At 49.0% G+C, this 20886-nt stretch overlaps 2 protein-coding genes and 1 long non-coding RNA gene across 5 annotated transcripts in view; 2 read left to right on the top strand and 1 right to left on the bottom strand.

Annotated features, from left to right (window-relative positions):
- The window catches only part of TNFRSF21 (TNF receptor superfamily member 21), a 34138-nt gene extending 31737 nt beyond the window's left edge, over window positions 1-2401 (bottom strand). The window contains exon 1 of the mRNA XM_083495073.1: window positions 2092-2401. Within this exon, the coding sequence (XP_083351199.1) occupies window positions 2092-2133 (42 nt within the window). The 5' untranslated portion in view covers window positions 2134-2401. The remainder of the gene's footprint in view (window positions 1-2091) is intronic.
- A 1920-nt stretch (window positions 2402-4321) lies between these two features.
- On the top strand, window positions 4322-6065 carry LOC310703085. The gene is made up of 2 exons (XR_014523937.1): window positions 4322-5155; window positions 5459-6065. It is a non-coding gene; the product is annotated as an uncharacterized lncRNA (long non-coding RNA).
- A 7059-nt stretch (window positions 6066-13124) lies between these two features.
- The window catches only part of CD2AP (CD2 associated protein), a 44947-nt gene continuing 37185 nt past the window's right edge, over window positions 13125-20886 (top strand). The window contains exons 1-2 of one of the 3 annotated variants that reach the window (XM_083495070.1): window positions 13125-13311; window positions 19419-19579. In XM_083495070.1, the coding sequence (XP_083351196.1) occupies window positions 13308-13311; window positions 19419-19579 (165 nt within the window). In that variant the 5' untranslated portion in view covers window positions 13125-13307. Of the gene's footprint in view, window positions 13312-19418; window positions 19584-20886 lie in introns of all 3 variants that reach the window. The other 2 variants (XM_083495068.1, XM_083495069.1) reach the window with 2 other exon arrangements.

Genomic DNA, 20886 nt, shown 5'->3' with positions numbered 1-20886 from the left:
TTTGCAGAAGCCTGCAGAAAGACTTCTGCTAGTACGATGGGGCCTCCCCCCTTTTCCTTCCCCATGCCCCCCCATATGAGCATCAGCTAGGGGTGGGGGTCAGGAGAAGCCCCAATGCCAGCACATCAGATTTAATGCTGGCATAATAAAATAGATCTCTGAAGAGGTGTCAATTTAAAAAATTCAAATCTATTTTGAAATCATACTTTTCAACGTAAGATTTTCGCCAGTAGATAACAAAACAGAGTTGCTAAATTAAACTGGCTCAGTTTTCAGGGCTGCAAAGTTTAAGTCCACTCCACATGGTTATAGCAACTGGAATTAAGTGCCCTTCAAGACTGTTATCCTGCATTTTTGCTCTTGTTGGGATCAGCGGCAGTTAGCCTGCACATGCAAGTGGTTAACACTTTTGTTGAATTCTTAGCAGTCAACCAAGTGACGGTAATTTTGGGTGTGCAGCATTTTGAGCACGATGGTCACTGGAAGAGCAAAGAACTGTTTCCATTATATCTTCCCAAATAAGATTCGGCCCTAAATACTAAACTACCACAACTGCCTGTGAAATTTAAAACCTACAAGTTTATCAAATAAATGGCCACAGGGCTGTTCACATCCTAGCAGCTACGCAACTGCACTGGAGATTTCTAGAGATTTAAGAGTAGAATTTCTGTACCAACAATGGAAGGTCATTTTGTTGCTTTTGTCGTCAAGGCCCAATAAAGATGTGATGTACTCATAGTTGAGAAATGGGGAGTGGCCCAGGGTTAATATTCTGATTAATGGTTGCCCAGACATGGCTTCTCAGGCAGGGCAGGAAAGACTGTGGAAACCCACTGAGACGGAAATTTAATAGGGAGCCCTTGATGAAGCAGAGCTACAAAAGCTTTTCGACTGCAGAAAGGAACATAGGAAGCGGCCTTATAACATTTCCTCTTCTCTCTCCAATCTCTCCCCAGTACAAAATGCTTCCACCCCAGATATTCACTTCATCCTGCCCCACAGATGGCCTGCCTTCTTACCTTCTTCTCCAGTAACAACCACAACCCCTTAAGAGTGTTTTCGGCAGCCGCTCCATCTCCCGGGGCCTGAGTTGAGGGGGCGTGATCACAGCAGCAAGGATATCTTTTAGGCAAATGGTCCTGGGATCTACCACTCGATCCCAGGAGATGTTCTGCCCCCCCCCCTTGAGTACAGATTGCTGCACTCGGGTAGGAGAAACCTGGGCTCATTTCCCCTGCTAAGCCGGTTAAGTTGACTTAGAAGGTCTGCCGCTGGAGAAGCCCATGGCATGGCAGACAGGCCAGCACAATGGCTGGCCCTGCCAACCGCCAGGCACACTCCAGCTCCAAAGTGGCAGGGGAAGCTCTCCCCACTAGCTCAATGGAAAGGGAAATTTACTCAAAGCTGGCCACCCCTGCATCAGCTACAATCTCACCCTGACAGAAAACGTAGATAAGCACAATCACAACCACGGCTGGGGGTGGGTGCAGTGGGAGTGCTTGCCATTTCCCCATCATTTTTTGCTTTTCAACTTGGGTGTCCCCCCCCCCTTCCAGAATGAGCACACAATAGATGCAGTTCCACCAGGACACTCAGCCTCCACTTCTGCAAAACCACTGATTTGTTGTTGTTGTTTCCTTTTAAGACTCATGCTGGAGATTTTGGTAACCAGGCTGTTTTCAAAGAATGGGAGAAAATGTAACAAATCTATGCCCCCGCATCTATCACAATAAAATAGTCACTTTTCTATGCACGCAAGATTAAAATGAATGATAGCAACATGAAAGTGTTCTGCTGTAACAGTACTAGACAGGGTCCGAATAAATCCAGTTCCTTGGCGCCTGGACTATGAGGCAGCGGGTGGCAGGGTCCAGGGCCCCGGTCACCAAGCGACCCTCTCTTGCCTCCTTTCTTCCAACCCCGGCAGCAGCTTCCCAGCGGGACTTCCAGCCGCACCCTAAGGCTGCCTTATGCGCAGGAGGAATATGCCCCGCTCCCGGGGCCCTTGGCGGAGGTCTGGCTCGCCGGCCCCGCCCCACCCCTCTCCCGCGGCCTCTGCCCATGTGCAGAGCGCCTCCCCGCCCCACTCACCGCGACGAGGCTGGCCACGAGGGCGGCTCCGGGGGCGCCCATGGCGGAGGGCGGGCGGGCGGGCGGGCGGGGTCCTCTAGGCGCCCATGGAGGCCGCTAGCAGAGCCCCGGGCGGCGCATGGCCCGCGGAGGGAGCGCGCGGGGCCTCAGCGAGAGGCCGCCTCCGAGGGCGGCGGGCGCGGGGCGGGCGGGGGCGGCGGCGGGCGCGGCCGGCTTCCCATAGCGACCCAGCCGAGGCCACGACGCCTCGCTCGCCGCGCTGCTGCTGCCGGCTCCTGCTGCTGCTGCCGCGGAATGGGCGGGGAGCGGCGGAGGCGGGGCTTCTCCCTCCCACGACGTCACTCCGCAGAAGCCCCGCCCCGCCTCGGGCGCCGCACAATCGCCTTCCTGTGGCGTCAGGGCCGGAACTGCCCCCCCGGGGGGGGGGAACCTGGGCTGCGGGAGAGGAGGAGCCGCGAAAGGCGGCGAAGCGGCTTCCTCGCAGCTGGCTCCTCTGGCCCCGATCAATTGCCGCCAGGAAACGCGCTCCGTCGCTTTGCCAGATCCCTGGGGGGGAGCAAGAGGAAGGGGACCAGGCGCCCCCGTTTCCCGGGACAGTCCCCCGATTTACAAATCAGCCCCAGACAAAATCCATCAAAGCTGAAAAGTGACCCCGATTCATTGAAAAAAAATCTGGTGACCTTAGCGGGAGGGGGAGGGGGGCGTAGGAGTAGGATCGGGATAATTTTTGGCGCAAAAACCTGGTGCTGCCTTTGACTTCCTAAACCGGGTGTTTTAGGGTAGGCTTGGTTTGGGGCTCACCGTATTTGACTGTTTCTCTTAAACAAAGCCTATTCTTCATTGCTCAATCAAAGTCTTGCTGTTGTTTTTCGAAATGGGAGAATATTGCTTCACACCTGCAATAGTTTATTGTCTGTTGGGGAGAGGTGGTTCTACATGTTCTAAGTAGCTGTTGATAAGATTATCCGAAGCTGTAAGCGTAAACTGTAAAAAGCTTATTGTTTCGACTTGGGAACTGTGAGTTAATTTAAAGAGAGCAGTCAATGCAAGTTATTGCTTAAGGCCGTGGTTCCCAATTTGGGGGTCCAGGGACCACAGGGGTCTGCAGCCCCATCTCTTGCCTCCCCCAACTAATTTTTTGTCATTTTGCATGGTGATATCAAGTTTTATTCTCTGTTTTAATGCTGTAAGATTTTTCAGTACATTGACCAAAATTGTTTTTGAAATCAGATCGTGATAACGATTTTGACCCAGCAATACGCAGCAATATATCGCTCCTTGTGTGAGGGAGAGCAAGGCAGCCGATTTCAAGGCACCATTGATATCAAACGAAGGGCGATGAGGGCAGCGATAAGCTGCAGTCTTCCCTCAGGGTGAGGGAAAACCGGTCGCCCTCACTTCAGTGAGAGGAAAGCAACAGCAGCCCCAGTGGACGGGCATCTTCGCTGGCTGCCCCACTGACTTGATGCACCCCCACCCCACCTGCTCCCACTCAAAACATGCAGTGGGGCTCCCCCACCCATCTAATCTCCGTGACCGCGCCTTCCCTCATCCCCACACCTGATCTCCAATTTCAGACATCATGATATATTGGAATATTGCAATGTTTAGCTGCTAATACATCACAATGTTGAAAACCAGATATCAATCAGCCCTAGTCTGTTTTTTTAGTACAGTGGTACCTCGGTTCTCAATTCGTTCTGCAAGTCCGTTCCAAAACCAAGGTGTGCTTTCCCATAGAAAGCAATGCAAAACAGATTAATCCGTTCCAGACTTTTAAAAATAACCTCTAAAACAGCAATTTAACATGAATTTTACTATCTAACGAGACCTTTGATCCATAAAATGAAAGCAATAATCAATGTACTGTATTATAAAATAAATAAGACAGTATTGTAGATGATAAAAAGTAATATTAATTTTTTTTCTTAGCTGCACTGATGATAGTCACTGTTTAGATGGGGGCTTTTATCCATTTCCGCAGTCGCACAATCAGTAGCTGAACTGGTTTCCACACAGTCACAAAAACAAATTAACTGAAAAAGCCTCAAAAACAAAAAGGCAAAATAAATTGCAAAAACAAAAGCACCAAATGTAATCCGTTCCAGAAGTCTGTTTGACTTCCGAAATGTTCGAAAACCAAGGTGCAGCTTCTGATTGGTGCAGATGCCCCGGAAACAATAGCTGACAGCCGCATCAGAAGTTCAGCTTCCGAAAGCTTCCATTTGAGAACCAAGGTGTTTGAGAACCAAGGTACCACTGTATACCTAAAATCCTTTGCTTATCAGGGGCTACCCCACATTTTCAATAAATTGCTTTGCAGAGGTAACCACCATAGAGTTATCAATTTTTTTTCAAAAGTAGGGGTTGGATTGGCTTTTGAAAAATTGGGGGTCCTCAGTAATTAGCTAATTGGAAACCACTGGCTTAAAGAAATGTTCACAATGGAAATTGCAAATAAGTTGTGAAACTTAACACCTTTCCTAATTTTCTATTAACCCAGTGAGAGATAAAGCACATAAAAGGAATTTAGTCATTAGGCAAACTGAGATGCTTATAAATCTTTTGGGGAGGTTTGGGGGTTATAAAACAAATTTAGAAATATCCCCCGGCTGCACTCAGCTCTCACCTGTGGCTCCTAGAAGCTGTTAGCCTGGGACAGCAGCCACACTCTGGGAAACGGCTTTGACTGGCCGGCTAAACCAGGAGAGGGCAGCCGATGGGTCTCAAACCCTCAGTGAGTTACGGACAGGCTCCGGTGGATTGAGTGGGTGAGACCAATAGTGGATCCAATGGCCAAAAGGGCAGTTTCTGCATGTGCTGCTGCCAAAAATATTGCTCTGCTCTACTTTGGACCCCATCAGGGAGGCTGAGAGGGGGGTCTTGTCTGGGCAGCCCAGGACCTGCAGACACACTGGCCAGGCTCACACGCTGAGGAGGTCACTTCAGTGCTGCTGAAGCAGCAGTTTGACTTTGCCTCCAGAGGCACACTCCATTGTCTCTTGAGACAGGTGCCAACAACAACTGATTGGCTGGGACACAAGACAAGGCCTTTTTGACAGGGGTTAGTTGCTCCCTCTCTTTTAAAATCAGGAGTGCTGTAATTTAATGCTTTTGAGTGATATTTAATATTAATCATAGGTACAGTTTTTAATGATTTTGGATTGTTGTGTGTGTTTTGGAAATCTAGTATGCTGCTTTGTTTTTGTTTTTCAATAAAGAAAAGTAGGGTAGAAACATGTAAGGAAACAAGCAAACTACTCAATATAATAAAGCTGTCAAAATGAAGTGGTCTAGGACTGGTAACGGTTTAGCTAGAAATTGCACTACTAAATGAGAACACTGTGACTTGTTTTATTTCTTACAGTACCCCTAGGTGGCAATAGCAGCCCAGAAACCACAAACATTCTTACAGGCTATGGCAGTCTTCAGGAACGCACCAGCAAGCCTCTCACTGGAAGCGACTGGACATGTCCTCAACTCGCCATATTTTAAAGAGCTGAAATGACCTTCAGTCAGAGGCTTCTACTTTTGAGTCTTGTATGTCTCCTGTGCCTATTTACATCTCAGGAGTGTCACCCAATGGACAAGGATGCTGAAAGATCCATCATTTAGATGTCAAGAGTGTTGTTGGGGGGCTGAAGATTAAAGGCTCCAAAGCTGTCAGCTATCATTCCTCAAACATTTCCAAAAACTTGCTACACTAAAGCTCTAGAGATTATCTTGAACCTGAGTACAGCTGAGGAGGTGGCGGCAAACACTTAATAACCGACATCTCATCGCATTTCCTTGTGGGGAAAAATATTTGCTTTGAACAATGCAAGGAAAACCCCACCTTCCTGTGTATAATAATTAACTGCACGACCAGTTCTACATCTTTTGATTAGCATGTTCCTATTAATTCTCTTAAACAAATGGAGGCTGCTAAAGTTCTGGGATCCCAAAATGGAGATTAAAGGAACATCTTTGTTGTTGTTTAGTCGTTTAGTGGTGTCCGACTCTTCATGACCCCCTGGACCAGAGCAGGCCAGGCACTCCTGTCTTCCACTGCCTCCCGCAGTTTGGTCAATCTCATGCTGGTAGCTTCGAGAACACTGTCCAACCATCTCGTCCTCTGTCGTCCCCTTCTCCTTGTGCCCTCCATCTTTCCCAACATCAGGGTCTTTTCCAGGGAGTCTTCTCTTCTCATGAGGTGGCCAAAGTATTTGGAGCCTCAGCTTCAGAATCTGTCATTCCATTGAGCACTCAGGGCTGATTTCCTTAAGAACGGATAGGTTTGATCTTCTTGCAGTCCATGGGACTCTCAAGAGTCTCCTCCAGCACCATAATTCAAAATCCTTCAGTGATCAGCCTTCTTTATGGTCCAGCTCTCACTTCCATACATCACTACTGGGAAAACCATAGCTTTAACTATATGGACCTTTGTTGGCAAGGTATGTCTGCTTTTTAAGATGCTGTCTAGGTTTGTCATTGCTTTTCTCCCAAGAAGCAGGCGTCTTTTAATTTCGTGGCTGCTGTCACCATCTGCAGTGATCACGGAGCCCAAGAAAGTAAAATCTCTCACTGCCTCCATTTCTTCCCCTTCTATTTGCCAGGAGGTGATGGGCCCAGTGGCCATGATCTTTGTTTTTTTGATGTTGAGCTTCAGACCATATTTTGCGCTCTCCTCTTTCACCCTCATTAAAAGGTTCTTTAATTCCTCCTCACTTTCTGCCATCAAGGTTGTGTCATATGCATATGTGAGGTTGTTGATATTTCTTCCAGCAATCTTAATTCCGGCTAGGGATTCATCCAGCCCAGCCTTTCGCATGATGAATTCTGCATATAAGTTAAATAAGCAGAGAGACAATATACAGGCTTGCTGTACTCCTTTCCCAATTTTGAACCAATCAGTTGTTCCATATCCAGTTCTAACTGTAGCTTCTTGTCCCACATAGAGATTTCTCAGGAGACAGATGAGGTGATCAGGCACTCCCATTTCTTTAAGAACTTGCCATAGTTTGCTGTGGTCGACACAGTCAAAGGCTTTTGCATAGTCAATGAAGCAGAAGTAGATGTCTTTCTGGAACTCTCTAGCTTTCTCCATAATCTAGCACATGTTTGCAATTTGGTCTCTGGTTCCTCTGCCTCTTCTAAATCCAGCTTGCACTTCTGGGAGTTTTCGATCCACATACTGCTTGAGCCTTCCTTGTAGAATTTTAAGCATAACAGCTTTGTACTCTATATAAAAAAATGTCTGGTGTTGCCTTCATATACAGGAGCCAACTTCTAAGGGCTGAGGTCCCTTTGCCCCCCCTTAAATATTTGAGGGGACTGCCAAACAAGATGATGGGCATTGCTGTTCAAATGGTGTCCGTGCATTGCATCATGTTATCGATTATGCGGAGTGGGGCTTGCCTGGGCCCCCAATATTTTATTAAAGCCCCCCCCCCCCGCTTTGACCAATAAATATGGGTGGAAAAAAGGCTACATGAAATTTAAAAATTGCCCATCTGCCCATTTCCCCTGCCCTTTGGATTACTCCAGCGTGATTTCTGTATTACCCTTTAAGTGCCATAAGAGGCCAGCCTGCTTGTCTTCTGCTCAAAAGGTATGCCAACGAGTTGAAAGGTAGGGTGCATTTCTGTGAGCTGCTAAAATGTTCTCAAAACGGTGGCAATTTTTTGAACCTGGTTACTAAGGCAGATGATCTGGAAAGAGCATAAAGGGCCTTAGGCTACATCCTTCTCTACCCCCAGGCCCAGAGTTGCTATCATTTCTTTTGAGAGGTTCAGTGTCAAATACAAACTGGCACGGGCAGCCTATGACTGTCAAAACTCAACCGCCCATGGTTCAGCTCTACTGGCATTGCAGGATGTGAGCTCTGAAACCTTGACACTGAACATTGCTGGTCTCAGCAGATGTTGTCTCTAACTTCACGAAGCCAAACTGCCTTAGAAATAGGGCTTCTGCTTCCTAGCTGAAGATGATGGCACACAGTGCTCAGCTGTCCCCTGCTCCTTCCTGGGAAGAAAACCAGGACAATTATATTGAGGAAAGGCTACAGCATAACTGCCCAGAATGGTCTGTGGGAGGTGGCAGGATGGCTCCAGGTGAAAGAGAGCAGAGTTTTCCTTCAAGGCACAAATCTGATGAGACCATGCAGAGCTTCTAGTCACTCTTCAAAATGAGAGTGAACAGACTTTGGAGCAATCAAATGAAGCGGGAACAAGATACAGGGAAATAAATGGGAACAAGCTGTGGCACGGGCAACCACCTCCATTCTAGATCTGCTAGAATTCAAGCGCCCTCTCCGATTGCATGGAGCCCGGACAGCCCCGTGGTTTTCCACGGATCTGAGGGCAATGAAACAATTGTTGAGACGGCTAGAGCGCCGGTGGCGGATAACTCATTCCGAATCTGACCGGACACAGGTTAGAGCTCAACGTCGAGCCTACCAAGTGGCGATAGCGACGGCGAAGAAGAATTTCTTCACCGCCTCTATTGCATCTGCAGAAAACAGCAGCAGGAGACTTTTTCAGGTGGTTCACAATTTAGCGGAACCACCTGCAACGGGCCACATGTTCTGCAATGATTTTGCAAAGTTTTTTGCAGATAAAATCACTCAGATTCGGGAAGAAGTAGACTCCACTGTGAGAGCAGGGCCGGGGCGGGAGAGTGCTAGAGTTCTGTCTAGTCAAGTTGAGTGGGATCAATTCCAATCTGTTACCTCCGAGGATGTGGACAGGCTGCTTGGACGAGTGAAACCAACCACCTGTCTCCTGGATCCTTGCCCATCCTGGCTTATAAAAGCTAGCCGGGAAGGGCTGGGCGATGGGCTTCGTGGGGTGGTGAATGCTTCCCTCCGTGAGGGAGCCTCCCCAGACCCGCTGAAAGAGGCGGTTATTAAACTGCTTCTTAAAAAAACATCTTTAGATGCGGCCACGATGGCCAACTATCGCCCAGTCTCAAATCTTCCATTCCTGGGCAAGGTGATTGAGCGAGCGGTTGCCGAACAACTCCAGGCACGCCTGGAAGAAGCGGACCATTTGGATCCCTTCCAGTCGGGATTCAGGCCTCATCATGGGACTGAAACTGCCTTGGTCGCACTGGTTGATGATCTCCGGCGGGCTAGGGACAAAGGTGAGAGCTGTTTTCTAGTTCTGCTGGATCTCTCAGCGGCGTTTGATACCATCGACCATAGCATCCTTCTGGACCGTCTTGAGGGGCTGGGAGCTGGGGGCACTGTTATATAGTGGTTCCGCTCCTTCCTCCTGGGCCGTGTTCAGAAAGTGGTGGTGGGGGATGAGTGTTCAGACCCCTGGGCCCTCACTTGTGGGGTGCCTCAGGGTTCTGTCCTCTCCCCCATGCTTTTCAACATTTACATGCAGCCGCTGGGAGAGATCATCAGGAGGTTTGGGCTGGGTGTTCATCAGTATGCAGATGATACCCAGCTCTACCTCTCTTTTAAATCAGAACCAGTGAAGGCGGTGAAGGTCCTGTGTGAGTGTCTGGAGGCGGTTGGAGGATGGATGGCGGCTAACAGATTGAGGTTGAATCCTGACAAAACAGAAGTACTGTTTTTGGGGGACAGGAGGCGGGCAGGTGTGGAGGATTCCCTGGTCCTGAATGGGGTAACTGTGCCCCTGAAGGACCAGGTGCGCAGCCTGGGAGTCATTTTGGACTCACAGCTGTCCATGGAGGCACAGGTCAAATCTGTGTCCAGGGCAGCTGTTTACCAGCTCCATCTGGTACGTAGGCTGAGACCCTATCTGCCTGCGGACTGTCTCGCCAGAGTGGTGCATGCTCTGGTTATCTCCCGCTTGGACTACTGCAATGCACTCTACGTGGGGCTACCTTTGAAGGTGACTCGGAAACTACAACTAATCCAGAATGCGGCAGCTAGACTGGTGACTGGGGGTGGCCGCCGAGACCATATAACACCGGTCTTGAAAGACCTACACTGGCTCCCAGTACGTTTCCAAGCACAATTCAAAGTGTTGGTGCTGACCTTTAAAGCCCTAAACGGCCTCGGTCCAGTATACCTGAAGGAGCGTCTCCACCCCCATCATTCTGCCCGGACGTTGAGGTCCAGCGCCGAGGGCCTTCTGGCGGTTCCCTCATTGCGAGAAGCAAAGCTACAGGGAACCAGGCAAAGGGCCTTCTCGGTAGTGGCGCCCGCCCTGTGGAACGCCCTTCCAGCAGATGTCAAAGCGATAAACAACTACCTGACATTCAGAAGACATCTTAAGGCAGCCCTGTTCAGGGAAGTTTTTAACGTGTGATATTTTATTGTATTTTTGGTTTCTATGGAAGCCGCCCAGAGTGGCTGGGGAGGCCCAGCCAGATGGGTGGGGTATAAATAAATTATTATTATTATTATTATTATTATTATTATTATTATTATTAGCAAATGTGGTTAAAATCTTCTGGTGCTAGCACAACACACCCGTGTGTCTTTGCAGAATAATGGGACCAAGCTCTCAGCTGTGCTGGAGGGAATGTGGTTCTGGAGGAACCCTGCTGCTTCTGGTGGGAATGGCCAGCAGTGGGTACCACCTGAGCCTCTGCGGAGTGAGGTCTACCTGTAAATGGAGCTCCTGAACTATGCTCATCTTTCATTTTTATGGACAAAAATGGTAACTTGATAAACTTTATGTCAATGGCTGCCCATCTTACAATTTCACACCATTGGAAGGAGGCAGGCAGACAGGAGGCAGTCTGTGCAAGAGATTGGGACCTCTGCCCTTCTGGAGGAGTTAACCAATAATTTCTGGACTACTAAGAGGTAAATCAACACCTTAAAGGCATTGTGGGGTTTGGCATCCATTTATTTTGTACACCACAAGGCCTGGAAACGTGAGGCACCCACCTTCCTACGGGAAAATAACCTGGATTGCTTGATTTGTCACCTTTTCTTCTCCCCCCCCCCCCTTTGGTGGGTCATGTTTTCTGCCCAGATATTTTGGGAGGGGAACCCAGCACATCCGCTTCTGCTTTTGAATGGCCTTTGTAAAGCCTGGGCTTCTGTATTTTTAATATTAAAGAGGTTTTGAGCAATCCTCGAAGCAAAATTATCGAGGGAGACTTTCCTTCCCCTTGTCTTGCTGTGGAAACAGCTGCATTTTTCACCCTCTAATGAGAAAGTTAATATGAATAGCTTGGAATCGCCTTTAATGAGCTACTGCGTGAAGAGGAAAAAGGAGGACACCTTGGCCGACTCCCGGGCAAGGAAGACCTGGCGCCTCTCGGCGGGGGGGGGGTGGGGGGGTCCGCGCCGTCGCCTCCCTTTCGTGGTTCCCCCTCCCTCGGCCTGGCGGCCCCGCCGAGCCCCCTCCCGGCCCGTCTCCGGCGCGGCCTGGCCCGGCGGTCGGGGGGGGGCGGCGCAGGCGGGCAGGAGGCGGCGCCCAGGAGGGCGGAGGCGGCGGCGGCGGCGGGGCCTGCCGGGGAGACGCCAAAGACACCCTGGTCGAGGGTGCACATCGATCTGGCTGGCCCCTTTCACGGCCGGACCTTTATGGTAGTGGTGGACGCCTATTCCAAATGGCTGGAGGTCGCCCTGATGCCCTCCACCACCACCGAAGCTGTCATCCGGGTGCTGCGAGGCCTGTTTGCAACGCATGGGTGTCCTGATGTCCTTGTCTCTGACAACGGACCGCAGTTCACGTCAGGCACGTTTGAGCGGTATCTTTTAGGACTGGGCATCCGCCATGCCCTAACGGCACCTTTTCATCCATCCAGCAACGGGCAAGCGGAAAGAATGGTGCGCTCGACAAAAGAGGCACTGGCGCGCCTGGACCGGGGAGACTGGCATGAGCGGGTCGCCGAATACTTGTTCGTGCAACACATCACCCCTCATGCGGCCACAGGGAGGAGTCCTGCTGAACTGCTTATGGGCCGCCGCCTCAGGTCACCGCTCGACCGGCTACACCCAGACTTTGCCGTGGCTGAACCCCCAGGCTGTGCCAACGCACCACGGTCATTTGTCCCAGGAAACCAGGTCTTTGCCCGGAACTATGTGGGGGACATCCCTTGGGTGCCAGCCACAGTAGTGGGAGTCACTGGACCTCGCTCGTACCAGGTGGCACTCGAAGACGGACGCTTGTGGCGACGGCACATAGACCAGCTTAGGCGCAGGGTTGGGGACTTGGACACTACCGAGGTGCCCCCAACTGCGCTTGCGGCTCCAGAAGAGACACGTACAGATGGCGAGGCCCCACTTACACCTCCCTCGCAAACTGCCAGCGTGGAGCCGAACCAAGCCGTTTCTGAACAGACTCAGACCACTCCACTTGTGGAGGCTCCACCCACAGCAGCGGATCCAGGGGAGTTGGTTCCAACGCCACCTAGGGTCGCACCACAGCCTCAGCGAGAACTGTGTGGCCCTCCGGACTTGGCTACCAGTCCCCGGCGGTCTGGCAGAGTTTCCAAGCGCCCAACTCATTTAAAGGACTATGTTGTTGGACAGGTATCACTGTTGGTCTAAGTATGGGAAATGTAACCGATATGCTTTTGTGCCTAATTGAACCATTACGCGTAGTGCTGTATATAAGGAAACCATTACGATTGTAACTAACGCCTTATCTCGGTGGGGAGGGGTGTTATGTAGTGTAGTTTCACCCTGGGCCAACAGGGGGATACTGTATATAGTTTTCACTCAGGTCTGTAGATAGTTTTCACTCAGGTCCGCGGCAGTTATTTTAGGCGGGAACTCTGGGCGGTTGTGGTTACAATGTTGTCAGCCGGCTGCCTATAAATACAGGCCGGCTGAGCTGTTCGCTGTCAGTTCTATTTCAGCTTACCTTAATAAAGAGCTACTTGAAGAAATCGCTGTGCCGGCTGCTATGTCAACCCACGACTTAACAAGGAAAAAGGAGGACACCTTGGCCGACTCCCGGGCAAGGAAGACCTGGCGCCTCTCGGCGGGGGGGGGGGGTGGGGGGGTCCGCGCCGTCGCCTCCCTTTCGTGGTTCCCCCTCCCTCGGCCTGGCGGCCCCGCCGAGCCCCCTCCCGGCCCGTCTCCGGCGCGGCCTGGCCCGGCGGTCGGGGGGGGGCGGCGCAGGCGGGCAGGAGGCGGCGCCCAGGAGGGCGGAGGCGGCGGCGGCGGCGGGGCCTGCCGGGCTTCCCTTCCTGGCGGCGGCCAATCTCGCCTGGCGACCCGCCGCGTCCGGCCTGAGCGGTGTCGGGCGAGGGGCTCCGAGCGGCGCGCTGCCTCCGCCCAGCCGGGTCCGCGCAGCATGGGTAAGGGGCGTCCTGGGGGGGGGGGGAAGGAGGGGGCGCCTCGTGGAAATGGCGGGTCCTGCTCCCCCCCCCGCTCCCCCTTCCCTTCCTCACCAGGGACTGGCGGCGTGGGAGAGAGGGCAGCTTGCCTCGCCTTCCGGCTATAATGGGGGGGGGGCAGGGCTCCCCTCCCGGGGTTGCACGGCCAGCCCCCCCCCCGCATTCCGAGCCGGAGGGGTCGCCCCACCTGGGAAGCGGGAGGGGCTTCCTCCGAAGCGGGAAGCGAGTGGCCGGGAAGCTGGGCGGCCCCTTTGCAGCCTCTCCTCCTCCATTTTGGAAGGAGGCAAAAGGCTTCATCCTTCGTCCCAGAGATGGGCGCCCATTGCTCGGGGCCGGGGAAGCCGCTGGCGCCTCCCGCGCTGCTTCCCGGCCCTCCTGCCCGGTGCTTCTTCCGAGCCTGATTCCGGCGCCGCGTGGCTGTGCAAAGGCCTCTTGTGGTCACGCAGCCCCCCGGCTGGAAGACTCTTCTGCGTGCTCCTCTTTGCTTCCAGATGAAAGTTTCAGGCAAAGTTGCTGCAGCCTGTGGGGGAGTGTGAAAGGATGGCTTGGTTTTCTCTGTCGAGTATAAGGGCCACTGTCTCTCAACAGTTGCCTTTAAGATTAAATTGGAATTACAAGGGGCAGTTGGGAAATTTCATGTAACCTGATCCTGTGTACGATTTAGAAGTCAATAATTGCTTGTCCAGAGGAACCTAATTCCAAACAAATGTTTGTGTTTGTTGAATGTTTTGATGGTTTTGGAAATAAACCCACAAAAAGATACCAGCAAAGCCTGAATCCCCCTGAACAGCCCGCTTGCAAAATGATGCATGTTTTCAAAATTGTAAAAGGGAGAGGATATTCATGTGAAAGAAGAACACCTGTGGCCAGAGTAGCGTTGGAGGCTAGCTGGGAAAGAATTCATTGAGCCACAGAGAGTAGAAAAATTTAATGAGAAACTAATGACATGCAGTTCTTTGGAGAAGACATTTGGGAGGTGGCAGTGGAAGTTACAGAAGGCTACATTTCAAAAAGCAACTGTATATAGTTATTGAAAATAATAAAATCCACGTAACAAATGCCATGTAATAACTGGAGGAAGTGCCCAATGGCTTGTTTTTACTCTTTAATTACCACTTGCTTTAAACGTGGCTCAACAGTGATTCTGGCTTCTTTTATATGGAAATAATATACAGTATATGTTGTGTATTGTAATGTTGCTTGATAAAACTTGATTATTTTTCTTCCTTGGGAAGAGGATGTTGTTGCTGATGGGCTTTGCTCTACATTTGACCACGACTCCAGCATATGCTGTCAGTGATCACATAGTGTAGCAAAAGAAGCACTGTGTGCCTAACTTCTTAGTAAGAAGGAAAAGTTTTTCTTTGGAGTTTACTGGGTCTACAAGTTACACCTTTCTCTTTGTTCAGAGGTAAATTTATTGTCCGTTACCGCTTGCATAGTTTTAATTACCTTTGTTTCCTGCTAACTGGGCAGTTTTCAAAGATGAAAAGACCTGATTTGCATTTCTTGCTAAACCCTGGTTTAACAGGAGGAGGAGGAGGAGGAAGCTGACAAGAGCCTCAGGCTTCCATGTTCTGCTTTCTTCATCCAGCACAGCTTGGTAGAAGGACTTGGGAAGCTTTTTTCTTAAGTCCCTGAATCACATGTGACTGTTCAGCCATCACTTCCTTCTGCCTGCGAGGCCAAAAAAAGGTTAACCACCCTTGATTTAGTGTGACAGGTGAACTAGGCTAGAAGTTCTGATTCAGAAATTCTTGCATATTATAAATGCTTGTATCTTCTCTACCAAACAGATGTTTAGGACAGCCTACCTACCCAAATGTGCGCTGATTTCTGCTGTGATACAGTGGTACCTCGGGTTAAGTACTTAATTTGTTCCGGAGGTCTGTTCTTAACCTGAAACTGTTCTTAACCTCAAGCACCACTTTAGCTAATGGGGCCTCCTGCTGCTGCACGATTTCTGTTCTCATCCTGAAGCAAAGTTCTTAACCTGAGGTACTATTTCTGAGTTAGTGGAGTCTGTAACCTGAAGCGTATGTGTCAGGGGTTTAGGAGCAGAGGCACGGGCAAGGGAGGAAACAGAGAGCGAAGGGGAGGAGGCAGAAGAAAAGATGAGTGATGACGACGACCCGAGATCTCCTAGTCTTTCCAGTGAATCAGAGGATTCACAGAAAGGAGCACCAGTGGCCAGGGCAAGGGGGGAGTCTAGGGGGGCACCCCAGGAAGATAGAGCCAGAGGGGACTCAGGGGGGAGCAGCTGGAAATCGGGACCAGCGTCACCGCCAGGAAGCAGGGAAGAGGAAGGGAGCCAGGGGGGAAGCGCTGGCAGCTCACCACAGGAGGGAGGGCATGAGTCAGGAGTGGCCACACCTCCATCGGGGAGCGAAGAAACGGTTAAGAGGAAAGTGGAAGGTTGGGCGCGCGCGCCAAGTTCAAATGCAGAGGAAGGCGGCGCAGTAAGCAGCCCCGAAAGGGAACCAGGTCCTAAAGCCCGGCGCAAGGAGGCAGGAGGGTCCGGGTCAGCGTCAGAAGAATCCCGGAAGGAAGAAGCCCCGGGGGGTAGAGGGACCCAGAGGAGGACAGTCAGGCGGAAAAGGTGGAGCAAGGCTAGGATATTAAGTTGGTGCACACGGGGCGGAGACTCAGACGGAGCTTCGCCGATCTAGCTACTAGACGTAGAGTTGCGCGCAGCAGCGTGAGAATGGAAACTGTAATTCAATAAAGACTTTTACTTAATGATCGCTGGCTAGCGTGATCCTCTGTGAGCTAGGATCTTCAAGCAGCTCTGACAGTATGTAACCTGAAACATATGAAACCCGAGGTACCACTGTACTGGGATGAGGTGGGGAAGGAATTTCCTGTGTGTTACAAAGTATGTTTTGCTATAGTCACATGCCTAGACACATCAGAATGCTTCTAACATTCTGCAAATATGTAATGAGTAGGAAACATCTTCAAAACATACTTATCTCATCTACTCCACAATAGTCTTGTGCAAAATTGAGTAAAAGTTTCCTTTGATTATCCTAATTTAAAGTCATCCTTTTATAATCATTTGGGCACAAAGTAAAGTTTAACATGCAGTATGTGTGTATGTATGTGTTATACATATACATATTGTGTAACATCTCTAAAGCTTTTCCACTAGTCTAAAGTGGTTGAATGTTACTTCGTAAGTTGGAGAGAGAAATAAGGAAGTAGCAGCCAGGGGGGGGGGGCGTGTAGTGGTGGCAAAGCAGTTTGCCAAGTTCAGCTCATAAGTTTATTGTTCTAGCCAAAAGCCATGACAAACTTGTATTAGGCAATAGTATTAATAAAATAATGCAAAACGTAATCCTTATTTCCCTTGTGCATAGAATGAAATAAAAACTTTTGACCACTATTAATAATTGTTACGGAAAAATCTGGGTGCGGTGTTACTCTGCCACCCAGCTCATCGGACTAAGTCCGTGGGTCCCTGCGGAAGAAAATGAGCTCAGCCGGACGCAGGAGCAAACTGCAGAAGATCCAAGTTTATTGCGCAACAGGTTCAAGGCGAGATTGAACAGAGAGAAAGGGGTGACATGAACTTTTGAAATTTCCTTCCATATCCCAGAATACAGTGCAAAATACATCCTAGTTACATCATGAATACATTAAGGAGAGGTTGGGTTACACTGGATTAACATATGGAGGAGGGAGGGGGGAATATGCAGAGCTGGAGATATGCGCAGATAAGCACATCCTGAGAAGACAATGGTCCATGTATGCATAGTCTGTCCCCTGGCATTGCCCGAGGAAAGGTTTGGCAGAGTGATTTTGACAGGATTACTTGAGAGATTATGGAGGACAGGGGAGGGGTGATGGAGTCCTAGAGAAATTGAGCAAATATATTGTAGTGAAGAAGACATGCCCCCCCCTTCCGTAACATAATTTATATTTTTATCTCCAAAAGTTACTGAAATGTAAATTGCTGTACTTGAACTGTTTAGCCAGAAGCCTTTTTTCCATTTTATTCTTTAAAAAAAAACGGCCTGTTGCTGAAATGGGAAATGCTGGCATATGTAGAAAATGCTTGTGGTAGTGTGGGTGACGCTATATCGGTCTATTTATAGCCAGAGAGGAGGAAAAACAGCAGACACACAAAAATGGCTAAAATTAACTCTTGATTATTGACTTGCTTTTAACCTTCAGGTCTAAATCTGTGACTTTAAAAAAACAAGCAAACTAAAATAACAACAAAACCTGTCTTCTGGACTTGCACCCTAATCCTATGTAAATAAAGATTACCATATATACTCGAGTATAAGCCAACCCGAATATAAGCCGAGGCACTTAATTTTAGCACAAAAAACTGGGAAAACTTATTGACTCGAGTATAAGCTGGTTCACCACACCACAGACCTGGTGGCGGCGGCAGGAAGAACAAGCAGCCCGAAACGGCTCCTTTTGGGCCGCTCATCCTGCCACCGCCTGCCTCACTCGAGTACAAGCCGAGGGGGACCTTTTCAGCATAAAAAATCTGCTGAAAAAGTCGGCTTATACTCGAGTATATATGGTACTTCCATGTGATTATGCACAGGATTGTCACCTAAATTCTTCATTGTGGCCTTTGTGTGGCCACACCAGAACAAAGCAATATTTGGAAGGGAGCTACAAACCTCTGGGTACAAGAGGCCTGCTGCCCCATGAGAGTGTACAAGACTCAAGGGGCAGGAATTACTATCTTCCCATTAAGTTCCCTTCTGGCCACCACAAGAGCACTGTTGTCAAGTTATTTCCTCATCCAGAGAGCTCATCCTCCCTTTTACTGCCCTGACCTTTAACTCTTTTGCTTTCTCTTTTCTTTTGTTTGGTTCTTTTCTTTCTAGAGTGCACTTTATTCTATCCCCCCTTTTTTTCTTTCTTTTTGCTGCTTTATTGGCCTGAGGGCCTACTGGAAGGCTAGCACCCTGCCTTGGGTGAACAGGAATGTTACTTATTCTGTCTCCCTCCGGAGCATGTTGGAATCGGTGATGTGTGTGTTTTTTTTTTGGGGGGGGATTGTTAGCCGTTAATCAGTTGATAAGTGATTTATTTTGTTTTGTATTGACTGCCTGCCAGTGCTAAAAAAACCTCTGGTCTGCTTATTTGGGTGTCTGTTTTCCCAGGTCAGGAAGACTGAAGCTTTGATAAGAGCAATTGCTTCAGTCTGGGAGCTTCTATAGGAACTGGGGCTCTCAGTTGGGTTCTGATCCAAGCAAGCATTACTGTGTGCTTTCCCGTACTCCTGAGGAGCCCCATGCACAGCTGGTGAACACTTCGCCAGCGGCTTTGAAGTTCTTGCCTGGTTCTTAGTCTCCTCTTCTCCTCATCAGATAGACATATCTGATGGCTCCTTGGAATGAAGACTGTGGCCATGGTGGATATCTGCTGGAGGGCCCAGCTCCTCATCTGAGGAAACCTCGGGTCTGCACAGGGTTCAACGCTAACACTGGGTGCCAGGGTGGCTTCCTCAGGTGGCAGTAGCTTTGATGGGCCATGGAGCCTAAAAGGGATAAAGATTGGAAGGGCAAAGGCAGGTTCAGGAATGGTGTGGGTAAAAACACACACAAGTAGGGCTTGTACTTCCATGTGCCTGAATTACATACAGTACGTTTCCGAGCACAATTTAAAGTGTTGGTGCTGACCTTTAAAGCCCTAAACTGCCTCAGTTCAGTATAACTGAAGGAGCATCTCCACCCCCATCGTTCAGCCCGGACACTGAGGTCCAGTTCTGAGGGCTGCGAGAAGTGAGGTTACAGGGAACCAGGCAGAGGGCCTTCTCGGTAGTGGCACCCGCCCTGTGGAACGCCCTCCCACCAGATGTCAAGGAAATAAACAACTATCTGACTTTTAGAAGACATCTGAAGGTAGCCCTGTTTAGGGAAGTTTTTTAATGTTTGAAATTTTATTCTGTTTAATATTCTGTTGGCAGCTGCCCAGCATAGCTGGGGAACCCCAGCCTGATGGGTGGGCTATAAATTATTATTATTATTATTATTATTATTATTATTATTATTATTATTATTATTCTTTATTATTGACTCTTCTCTTCTCCCTCCTAGTTGAGTATGTTGTGGAGTATGACTATGATGCAGTGCATGATGACGAGCTAACTATTCGAGTTGGAGAAATCATAAGGAATGTGGCAAAACTAGAAGAAGAAGGATGGCTTCAAGGAGAGCTCAGTGGGCGAAGAGGCATGTTTCCTGACAACTTTGTTAAGGCAAGTTCATCGCAATTCTTCACTATAACAGTTGTGCAACTTCAAACATTAAATCATACCTGTACTACTTGACATTAAGCTTGGAGATCAGAACTATTTCAATAATGATACAGCTGAAATTCTAGAGTGGTGTGCGAAAACCTTTGTAGGAAGAAAGACATTGATTAGTTCTAGAAATTGGCTGGGAATATTCTGAAGAGTTGTAAATTTAAGGCTGTGATTTGTTTTCTTTCGTATTGCAGCTTACTATTCGACTTTCCCTATTTATATTTTATGGCATTTTCTTCTTAAGGTTGCAACTTGCAAAAGCTCTGAATTGGAACCCATTCTATTCTTTAATGCCAGTTGTATTCCTTGCTGCAACTGACATAACAAATGTGCAAGGAAAAAGTTACTAGGTTCATGCATATTGCATCACAGTGGGCCAAACTTGACATTACGGGTGACTGATGAAAATTGTATCCCTGCATCTAGTTACCCCCTTCTCAGCCTTTATGTCGATTTTGCTTGTACCAATATAATGACTTCAAGATGGTGTACTAGATGCAGTTGGATGGAAAATGGATAGTGTACAGAGTCATTTATGTTTGGTACCTCACTAGTGGCTTTTGGTCCAGAAATGGGTTTGGGTCTTGTCTCCCTCACTGCTCCATTTGAATGGGTCTTCTCTCTGCACAGAAGCTTGTACAGAGTGGTTTTGGAGCTAAAGTTCAAAGACTTTATAAAAAATGAATATCTGTGGCCAAGATATTTCTCAATCAATGCAGAGATTCTTCTGCACTGTACAGAAGTTTTCATCCTTCTTGAATATTTACCTGCTTTGTTGTTTGCAACCACCATCTGACATTCTGCAATTTGGATTGTATGAGTTACTTGTTATTTTGCCTGACATAATGACTCCTTGAAATCTCATAATATAATATAAATTTAAAAGGAGAAACAGCTGGTGGTGAAATGGGATGGAGAAGATTCTGATCCCCTGGATATCATGACTTGAGTGTGGTGAAAAGAGCTGTTAAAACAGAATTGGAGAATTGGATCTGGCCAGGTGTAAGTTACCTCAGCTGCCAGGTGAGGTGATGTTAAGTAATGAACTTAGCAGCAGTGGGCTTTCTTTGTTCTCCCAAAAGCTTCGTTTAGCTCAGGGGTGAGGAGCCTTCAGCTGGCATGCCCCTTGTGCCCCTTCAGGCTTCTCCACGTTTGTCCGCTGAGGCCATTTCAGGCAAGCCACACCTACCTGCCCTACACCTGGCATCATACAGGTGAGGATGGGGCTTGCCCAAAACCTGCTTTGTGCGGCTCCCAAA

This window comes from Podarcis liolepis (genome assembly GCF_965112155.1).
Source record: "Podarcis liolepis genome assembly, chromosome: 3".
Taxonomy (NCBI): Eukaryota; Metazoa; Chordata; class Lepidosauria; order Squamata; family Lacertidae; genus Podarcis; species Podarcis liolepis.
The sequence above is the reverse complement of the archived record's forward strand: the minus strand, read 5'-3'. Positions and strand labels throughout refer to the sequence as shown.